This window comes from Podarcis pityusensis (genome assembly GCF_964106645.2).
Source record: "Podarcis pityusensis genome assembly, chromosome: 6".
NCBI classification, from domain to species: domain Eukaryota; kingdom Metazoa; phylum Chordata; class Lepidosauria; order Squamata; family Lacertidae; genus Podarcis; species Podarcis pityusensis.
In genome coordinates, this window is record NC_138030.1 from 48,460,461 (window position 1) to 48,471,061 (window position 10,601).

Sequence of the window (10,601 nt, forward strand, 5' to 3'; positions counted from 1 at the left end):
AATAAAGGTGTGTGGTAGAAGAGATGAGACACTGCAGTGTGTGTGTGTGTGTGTGTGTGTGTGTCAATTGTTGGAATAGACAATAGCTTTCAATTAATAATCAAATAATTTATACCCTGCACATCTGGCTGGGTTTCCCCAGCCACTCTGGGCAGCTCCCAACAGACTATTAAAAACACAATAAAAGAGCAAACATTAAAAACTTCCCTAAACAGGGCTGCTTTCAGATGTCTTCTAAAAGTCAGATTGTTGCTTATTTCTTTGACATCTGATGAAAGGGCGTTCCACAAGATGGGCGCCACTACCAAGAAGGCCCTCTGTCTAATACTATATTGCAGTGAAAAAAGCCACTTAAGGGGTTAATTCCCTGAGGCACTTTTTCAAACTTACTTGTAAGAATGTTCTCTCTCCAAAACCTGACTCCAGCCTGCCGTGTCTGGCTGCTCTCCAGCTTCCCTCTCCCAGGAGATGCTTGTATCAACTTGGACTGTAGTCTTATGCCCAATTAAGTGATAAGTAAGTGGGCATTAGGCTGCAGCCGAAGTTGTTACTGGGGACTGAACTCAGTGGGATTTACTTCTCAGCAGAAATGGACAGGGCTGAGTGGTTAAGAAATTTCCAAAAGTTTCACGAATGCTTCTCACTTGATCCTGTTTTGTTTTGTTTTTAAACGCCCTTTCCTCGCAACAGAAAGATCACATTGCAACTTTATTATATAAAGTTTCACAAAACTCAACATGAAAAGTATAAGAAGGTGGTGTAGGACGTAAAAAAACACGACGCCACAATAACATCGGGTTAGAAGAAAGCAAAACACTTTCCCACCCCAGTCCTTTTTCGGTGCTAATTGGGGCTGACCCCAATGGGAAAGTGCTCTTCTCCGGGGCAGGTTTAATGTGCAATCAAGCCAGCTTTAGGATTATGTGTATTTGCAGTTTTCATAAACTCTAATAAAAAGCCGTTCCCCAAACGTTGCTTCCACGCCCCGCCCACCTAATTAAAAATAAGATTAATCGGCTCTGGCCCTTTAAAGAGCTGAACTCGACGCGCCTCGGCGGCTGCTTCTTGAGTCCCTCCTCCAAGGTGGCTGCTGGCAGTGAGGCTGAGAGAAAGAGAACTCAACAGGCAACATGACGATGATTTTGGGCTACTGGGACATCCGAGGGGTGAGTTCCTTGTGTAGAAAGCGAGGAAGAGGTCTCCCCCCTCCGCCTGCTGAGTCTGCTCTGCAGAGCCTTCCCAGGCTCTCGGTGCTCCCGCGGGGGGGGGGGGGGGAGGCGCGCCCGTGGGTCGCCCCTGCGTAAGTCGGCGCCGTCCAGGGGCTGCTTACGCCCTCTCAACCGCGGGGAGCCTTTGGGTGCGCTCTTGGTCCCGTGGCTTCTAAGGCGAGGAGGGAGAAGTTCCCCAGAGGAGCTCGAGCCACCGTCCCGCCCCCCAGCCCCCTTGGGAAGCTGCGCTGCCGTCGAGGCGCAGTCCTGGAGGCCCCCAGGGCAGCGGCCGGGGAAAGGCGGACGGAGCTCGGCGGAGGCCTTTTGTCTGGCTGCTCCACGTGTCTGCTGCTCCCTGCAAAAGGCCGGCAGGTCCTGCGAGACTGTTTGAGGTGCACACCCCCCCCCACGGGCCTTCGCCTTGCCTCGTTTTTCGCGCGAGCGGAGCTCGACGGGGCGCCCGCGGCGGAGGCTCGTTGGACGAGCGGTTCCCACCTGCCGAGCTCTGCTTCGTCCACGCCTACCTTGCCTGCGCGTTTTGCTGTTAGGACTCTACCGCTCTGTGCACGTGGAAGGTGGGGGGCTAGCGATGGCGATTAGCCACCATGGCTGCGCTCCGCCTCCACAGCTGGAGGGAGGAATGCTGCTGAATAACAGTTGCAGAAAATCACGAGTGGGCGGGGGGTGGAGAGGGCCCTGGGGCTCACATCCCGCTTGCCGGTTTCCCAAAGGCATCTAGGGGTCCACTAGTACAAATTACATTCATTTCCCTTCTGACACAGCCTCTCCGTTCTCACTCGGGGTCAAACTCTCAGTTCACCCCCAAATGCCTCACCAGGAGAAGAGTTCCTGGAAGCCTTGGACTTCAAGTCTCCCTCTAGACTTGCTTTTTATGGTTAGGCCTAAGGCAGATGGTACTTGCTGGGGTGCCCACAGTTGTGTCCCCTTCAGCTGCATTCCCCATTCCCATTTCCAGGTACAGCAGGTTTGTTGAGTTTTCCAGGGGGCCCAGAGGATGAGGAAAGCCCACCTCCTTCACATACAGCTCTTTCTTCACCCTCTGCCCTCTCCTCCTCCGTCTTAGATGCTGACTGCTGCTGCGATACCTTTTTATTGTTCTTTCCTTTTTTGCAGCTTGCCCACAGCATCCGCTTGCTACTAGCGTACACAGACACCCCTTTTGAAGATAAGTTTTACAGCTGTGGAGAAGGTGTGTATTGCTAAACTTAGAATGTACCAACCTCCTCTTAATCAGAGTACTAAACACTTTTTAAAAGCTGCTGCTTTATTAATGTTTCCCGGTGGGGCAGAGGCAGTTTGCCTTTGGGCATTCTGAACAAGAGTTGGTAGGGAAAGTGTTTTGCTTGTGCTTATGTCAGCCAGTTATTTGAAATGCCCAAAGTTGCATTTTTGCAACTACGTTAAACTTAAGTACTACAATCTGAAGGTTTGTCAAGTTGCTGGAAGGCTCTGTGTGTGTGTTGATGAAGAGCTTGTAACACTCATGCAACTGTTGAAGGGAAAGATAATATTTAATATATCGGTTTGCTTATTGTTATGTAATTGTTACATAATATTTATATATGTTGCATTACACACCACCATATATTTCTAAATGGCTACCAGATGTTGTTTGGAGGAATATTCCTAGAACTGTGTGTGTGGTGACTCTGTTCAAGAGTAATAAAGGGGCAAAATTAAACTAACTAAATCTTGGCTCTCCCACACCCAAGTGTGGATATCTAAGTTTGGTTTCTGTGGTCTGTACTTGCCCTAACAAGCAACAGGAAACTAAATGATTCAAATTCCCACTTATTGCCACAGCATTTGAATCACCTTGGTGCGTAGAATGGAGGCACATACCATGAATGCAAAGGTGTATTAGAGGCTGCTGTTACCAAACCGTCACAATGAGCTTTTCAGGGTGATTGTGAAAGTAGATTTTATCTTGAGTGCTATATTGCTAGCTCACTCTGGTGTCTTTAGCTTAATCCCCTGCATTTGTGTGTTTGCACATGAGAGAGTGACAGAGAGCACAGGGAGAGCATAACTGCAGGGACAGTACCTCTTCAGTGGCTTTTTCTCTGCAAGCTTCCCATAAGTTAAGGATGGATGAATATTCCAACAGTAGCTTTGCACAGTATGGAAGTATGCAACCACCAAGGACATATTTAGAAATGATTTCAGTACCCCAAATCTTTGGGGTACATGCCATCTTTGTGTTTGTTTCAGTATTAAGATGAGCTCATGCACTAGAGTGCAGTCTATGCGCCACTCAATTGGTCCACATTTCCTGCTTGTCTTAGTGGATGGTGATGGGGGTTATTTTGGTTATGCACAGCTGGTGGGAAGTGGACAATGGGGGGAAAAGGCAACGGCCCTTTCCAGAGTCACTTCTTGAATCTGCTTGATTTCCTACAAAGAAGCTGAGGATGTGGCCAGATGCCACTGCCTCCAAGTTTAGAGTTTGCCCTCTGTTGTAACACAGTTAACAATGAACAGCTGGTTCAAAATGTGCCAGCCGGGTAACTGACTTACTTGAGTTCTATTTAGAACTCTTATAACCCCATTTTAAGCCAGCAGCAGCAGCCAGTTTGTTTCCAGGTCCAGTTCAAAGTGCTCAAATTAGTGTTTAAAACCTGGAATGACTTAGGCCACATTCCTTGTGTTAATTGGGAATGTTCAGGGAGAAGTTTTCCTAACTGTAAAATACTAGACATTTGAGTGCTGGGAGATGGAGATCTTATAGCAGAAGCACCATCTTGAGGCAGATATTTGAAAATGTGTAACAGCAAGAATTAATTGTGCTTATAAACCCTGGTTGTCCAGAAAAGCCTTGAGCACAATGGAGGCTTTGTCTTATAATCCGCATAGCTCAGAACTTGCTGTTTTCCTCTTAACTGCATCTTCATTTTGTGAAGCGATTTCTTGAAACCGGCAGAATGCCCCAACGGTTTCTTAGGATCTAGAATGAAAATATAAAAATAAGCCAGATAACTGCTCCATGTAACTTTCAGAGATACTCCTCTGAATGGATCCTAGCAAGATGGACAAGTAAAGTGTGGGAAAGCAATTCAGAATGCTTGCCTGAACTTGTGCCCTTGACTTGAACAGGGCTTGCTATAACTCAACAAGGCCCAGATCTATCAGCCTCTGTAGAAAAATATCCCTCAGAATGCTCTCACCAAGCTAACTCAGAATTAAATCTTGCTGAATTGTCATTGGACTTTGTCCTAACCGCTTTCCTTGGGACTGCAACCTTAGCCACAAATTCATGGTGTGTGTGCACGCATGTGCGTGTGGCATTTCTTAAACGTTGATTGCCTTGCCTGTGCAAAGGAGAGTGACTGAGCAAATTTTATGTGCAGGAAGTGAAAATGCTCTCTCTCTCTTCCAGCCCCCGACTATGACAGGAGCCAATGGTTCAGTGAGAAGGAGAAGCTGGGCCTGGACTTCCCTAATGTAGGTCACTGTCTTTTTCTATCATATGACAGGTGGGAAGAGGAATGTGCCTGGGTTATCCAGATGTTCTGGAGATTTGGTGGAGGAATGTGCCTTTCTTCCTTGTGGTACTCCTCTGTAAGGCCTTGGGTTGGGAAGCAGTGGTTGAGGAATGAGTGTGAGTAGAGTGAATGGGGGTGATTAATGGTGGAAGCACAAAGTTTCAAGCTGATTTGTCTTTAAGCTGATCATTCTTTGCTTACTTTCCAGCTTCCTTACCTAATTGATGGCAAGACCAAGCTTACGCAGAGTAATGCCATTCTCCGGTACATTGCACGTAAACATAAGCTCTGTGAGTAAAATTGAGTTCTTTGGGGGACCTGGGCTGGCTGATTGGCATCGGCTTCTTTCTGTCTGTCTGGGATTTCTCATTGTCGTGTGTTTTCTCCAGGTGGAGAAACAGAGGAGGAGATTGTCAGAGTGGATATGCTGGAGAATCAGGTGATGGATTTCCGCATGAGCCTCGTGATGGTCGTGTACAACGCTGATTTTGTGAGTTCACCTGCCTCTGTTGTTCACAGCTGCTGTTGCATTGTGGGGATTTTTATAGGACAGGGGGTGTCAACTCAGTCCCTGCAGATGCCCTAGGCCTCGTGCTTGCAAAAGCTCTCACTGGTGCTGCCCCAGACTCTGAGCTTTCTAGGGAAAAAATGTAAGTCTCTAGCACTCCTAGATGGGGCAAAATGTGCAGGTACTTTCTAAGCAATTTCTGTGAAATTATTATTATTGATTAAATTTATATACCACTCTTCATCTGTAGATTTTAGGGAGATGCACAAGATAAAAATGCAGGATAAAAGCACCAAAACAAAACAATAACTCCCCTCCCACATACACATTTAAAAGGCTGTAGAATCTTAGCCAAAGGCCTGGTTGAAGAGAAACATTTTCACCTGGTGCCTAAAAATATATAATGAAGGTGCTAGGCAAGCCTCCCTGGGGAGAGCATTCCACAAACGGGAAGCCACTGCAGAAAAAGCCAATTCTTGCGTTGTTACCCTCTGGACCTCTCAAGGAGGCACAAGAAGAAGGGCCTCAGATGATGATCAGGTTCTGGGTTGGTTTATATGGGGAGAGGCGGTCCTTCAGGTATTGCGGTCCTGAGAGTGAGTGTGGTGTGATGACCTTGTATATTTTTCTGGTGCTGGGTAGTGCTCCTTGTTGTTATTAGACAGCCTCAGTGTATCTCTCTGTGTAAAATCAATATTGTGTGATCCCACAATTGGGACTGGCAGGAGATTGCTGATTTCCAATGAAAGCTTAAGCTTGTTGCAGGTGGCTGCCTCTAATTTTGTGTTATGCCATGCCCCCATTGCAGCCATATTGTGACGGGTGTTCCCAGCACTCTCTCAAAATTCAAAATGTGCCCACTGTTCCAAAAAGGTGATTGGCCCCTGCTATAGGCTGTCTCCAAAAGGAGAGTGAGTCACACTGTATAGAGTGAGCAATGTTTCTTTCACCAAATGCATGAAAGTGACAGAAGTATGTGTCTCTTCCAAGATCTCGAACTGTTTTTGGACTACAACTCCCATGTTGCCTAGCTAACAGGACCCCAGTGGTCAGGGATGATGGCAATTGTAGTCTTCAACAGTTGGAGACCCAAGTTTGGGAAACACTGGTCTAGAACATATTTCTAGAAACCTTGCTAGAGATGGGACGTGTGTGCAGGTGCGTGCATTTGTGTGGGATTCACACTTCACAAGCATTTTCTGCATGAAACACCAAGGTACACAAAGCAACAGTGTTTGCTGTGTAAATGTGAATCTGCTCACAGAACAGCGTTTTTACATTTCTCCTGTTGGTGTTATGGAGATTGATAGAGTTTGGCTCGAGGAAAGTGAAAAAAATCTCCATAAGGGCGGCTCTTCTAAAGGTAAAGGTACCCCTGCCCGTACGGGCCAGTTGTGACCGACTCTAGGGTTGTGTGCCCATCTCACTTAAGAGGCCGGGGTCCAGCGCTGTCCGGAGACACTTCCGGGTCACGTGGCCAGCGTGACAAAGCTGCTCTGGTGAGCCAGCACCAGCGCCGCACACGGAAACGCCGTTTACCTTCCCGCTATAAAGCGGTACCTATTTATCTACTTGTACTTAGGGGTGCTTTTGAACTGCTAGGTTGGCAGGAGCTGGGACCGAACGACGGGAGCTCACCCCGCCGCGGGGATTCGAACCGCTGACCTTACGATCAGCAAGTCCTAGGCACTGAGGTTTTACTCACAGCGCCACCCACGTCCCAAGGCGGCTCTTCTAGGTCATGCCTAATAACTTCTTGTTTTCCTGACATATTACTCCTTGAAGGCAAGATGCCATCCTGCCTTGTTCTCTGATAATTCTTGCACTGACAGCATCAAATTCATAGGTTGTTGGATGGAGGGGAGTTATGCTGAACTTTAGCTGAGAACACGGATCCAGTCTTCCCCCTTGCTTGTTTTGCAGGAGAAACTAAAACCTGGGTACTTGGAGCAACTGCCAGGAAAGCTGAAACTGTTCTCAAAGTTCCTAGGGGACAGAAAGTGGTTTGCTGGGGACAAGGTATGTGCATGTCCACCTAGAGGCATCTGAAGGCAGGCTTGCTCCCTTTGGTGTCTCACTTTTGAGTCTCTTTCCAGATCACCTTTGTTGACTTCCTCATGTATGATGTCCTCGACCAAAACCGCATGTTTGAACCCAAGTGCCTTGATCAGTTCAAGAACCTTCAGGATTTTGTCTCCCGTTTTGAGGTTAGTGTTGTCTTCCCAAAACGTGCTTGCTTGCAGGTCTTTGCCTGCATCTTGTGACTTGGCTCATTAGCTTCTGGCAAGAAGCCACAAACTGATTGACTACAAAGTTCCAAACTGGCTAGAGCAACTGTCCAAGTTGGCACAAACAGGAATTTGCAAGAAACATTTGTCTGTTTCCTTTTTTGCACATAAAGGCCAGGGTTCTGAAACGTGCTTTGCTTCAGAGGGAGATGGTGGCAATTTCCCATTCATCCATTATTTCATATGTTCCTAGATGTGACTGGTAGCAAGGCAGTGGGTGCTAGCAATTAATTGACTCTGCTGAAAGGTCTTCACTAACATCTTTGTGGGCTATGAGAGAGAGGGAGGTTTTGTTTGTGTTCTCGCCCATCCTGTGTGATGATATAGATACTGCGGGAGCTCCTTCCTTCATGAAGTGATGGATTGCTCCAGAAGCCTCCTGGAATGTCTTATTTTGTACCAGATGGCTTAGCCCAGAGATTCAGATGCTGCCTGGTCAAATTGATTGTGACTGGAGTTCCTCAGCACTGTCACAGCAACACAGCTGGGTCATGTTGAGCTCAGTAGGTGAACACTTTGGCTGCTGTTGTTTTACACATGTAGCTTTTGAAATGCATAGGGGGTTGTTTCTCAGTGTTTTTGTACATAGCGGTTTGCTTTTGTACACACCTTTGCACCATAGGATCGTGTCAAGGGGCAGCTGCTATCGGTGTTGTCTGTACACATGGTTGGACCTGTCTTCAGACTACTGTGCAATGTATTTCTCTATTCTCCTCTCAACTAGAAGAGACAAATATATTCTGCTTCCTATTTTGCCAATCTCCTTTAGAGACGAGATAAATGCATTGAAGGAGAATGGCATGCACCTACAGTATCAGTAGGCCAGCCCCAACAGGAGATGACCTGAGAAAGAGCTCTCTGTGTACACATGAGACACACGTAGAATGTGCTTGAGAAGTGCATTTTCGGCACAAAGCTAGTTATAATCATCCCAGCAGAATGTGCATTAGATTGTCAAACAATGTAGGACAGGGACAACATGGGGATTATATTGTGTGCAATTATTATTATTATTATTATTATTATTATTATTATTGTTAATTATACCCCACCCATCTGGCTGGGTTTCCCCAGCCACTTTGGGTGGCTCACAGCACATATCAGAACATACTTAAAACATTAAAAACTTTCCTAAACAAGGCTGCTTTCTGATGTCTTCGAAAAGTCAGATAGTTGTTTATTTCCTTGACATCTGAAGGGAGGGTGTTCCACTGGGAGAGCGCCACTACTGAAAAGGCCCTATGCCTGGTTCCCAGTAACCCCACTGCTTGCGGAGAGGTAACTGCCAGAAGGCCATCAGAGCTGGATCTCAGCGTCCGGGCTGGGACTCCTTCAGGTATACTGGAACGAGGCTGTTTGGGGCTTTAAAGGTCAGCACCAACACTTTGAATTGTGCTCAGAAACATACTGGGAGCCAATGTAGGCCTTTCAGGACTGGTGTTATGTAGTCTTGGCGGCCACTCCCAGTCACCAGTCTAGCTGCCACATTCTGGATTAGTTGTAGTTTCTGGGCCACCTTCAAAGGTAGCCCCACATAGAGTACGTTGCAGTAGTCTAAGCAGGAGATAACCAAAGCATGCACCACTATGGTGAGACAGTCCATGGGCAGATAGGATCTCAGCCAGTGTACCAAATGGAGCTGGTAGACAGCTGCCCTGGACAGCTGTGAGTCCAAAATGACAGTGCCCCCCCAAAGATGCCTACATCCAGCCTTAAACGCACATTACCACACAGGGTGTACACACTTAAAATATGGGAACTAAAATATGGGAACTAAGGTAAGCCAACCAACCATGAAGAATTGTGTGGTAGCCAATACTATTCCTACCCAGACTAGACCCACTGAAGTTAGTGCGCATGACTGACTTGGGCTTATTAAATTCAGTGGGTCGTCTCTGAGTTAGAACTAGCATAGAATACAACCTGTGGCCTTCATTTATCACCTACCATTAAAGAAAAGTTTAACAAAGGAACATTAAAAAAAAAAAATTCAGACTTGCCATTTTGGCATGAGCAAAACCAGTGCCAGTTGAGAGCAGTATCAGTTTTCCTAAGGCTTCTTCAACTTTTGTCTTACTGAGGTGGATTCTTTCACCCACATCCTTTCCTAAAAACATTCTTTTTCTGCACCTCCAGGCCCTAGAGAAGATTGCTGCCTACATGAAATCCAGCCACTTTATGAAGACTCCCATTAATAACAAGATGGCTAAATGGTGTAACAAGAAAGAGTAGATGAAGAATAAAAATTTCCTTGCTGCTGCTAGACAAGAAGACTTCTTTTTGCCTTGAGTAGAGCTGATTGGATTGACTAAAGGCTGGCACCCCCCCCCCCCCCGGAATGTAGTACTCTTTCTATAGAATGGTTGGAAACTATTCTGTATTTTTAAAGCTGTAGTAGCCAATAAAGAATGATAATTCTTGTTCTGTTGAATGTGCCATCATACCTTTATTGGCCATTAATGTGTTGCTTTTATCTTGCTGTTCTGAGTGGTTGTATGAACATGTCTTGCCCATCTGTGGAAGAAGAGGGTTGACATTTCTGTTAAAGGTAAAGGGACCCCTGACCATTAGTTCCAGTCGTGACCGACTCTGGGGTTGCGGCGCTCATCTCGCTTTATTGGCCGAGGGAGCCGGCGTACAGCTTCCGGGTCATGTGGCCAGCATGACTAAGCCGCTTCTGGCAAACCAGAGCAGCGATCGGAAACGCCGTTTACCTTCCCGCCGGAGCGGTACCTATTTATCTACTTGCACTTTGACGTGCTTTCAAACTGCTAGGTTGGCAGGAGCAGGGACCAAGCAACGGGAGCTCACCCCATCATGGGGATTCAAACCGCCGACCTTCTGATCTGCAAGTCCTGGGCTCTGTGGTTTAACCCACAGCGCCACCTGCGTCGCTGACATTTCTGTTGGTCTCCTGCTAATTTGAGGTCTAGTGGCATTCTTTATATTGGTATTCTGAATGCTTTCTTTTCTAGAGAAGGATTCCCTCCCTAGAGTGAGGCTGTTTGGGTTAAGATTTGGCTGCAGGTGCAAATGTAGCTTGTAGGGTTATTTTGTTGCTAAATCTAACCTACGGTGAGATAAGAGCACATGC

The 10,601-nt window shown here is 46.7% G+C and overlaps 1 protein-coding gene across 1 annotated transcript in view; it reads left to right on the top strand.

The window, feature by feature from the left end:
* The window catches only part of LOC308479533 (uncharacterized protein), a 28,223-nt gene extending 18,285 nt beyond the window's left edge, over positions 1-9,938 (top strand). Inside the window, exons 9-17 of the mRNA XM_081010239.1 lie at positions 8-14; positions 1,110-1,166; positions 2,343-2,418; positions 4,606-4,670; positions 4,920-5,001; positions 5,101-5,201; positions 7,143-7,238; positions 7,316-7,426; positions 9,644-9,938. Coding sequence (XP_080866365.1) covers positions 8-14; positions 1,110-1,166; positions 2,343-2,418; positions 4,606-4,670; positions 4,920-5,001; positions 5,101-5,201; positions 7,143-7,238; positions 7,316-7,426; positions 9,644-9,739 — 691 coding nt within the window. The 3' untranslated portion in view covers positions 9,740-9,938. The remainder of the gene's footprint in view (positions 1-7; positions 15-1,109; positions 1,167-2,342; positions 2,419-4,605; positions 4,671-4,919; positions 5,002-5,100; positions 5,202-7,142; positions 7,239-7,315; positions 7,427-9,643) is intronic.
* Positions 9,939-10,601: the final 663 nt, after the last annotated feature.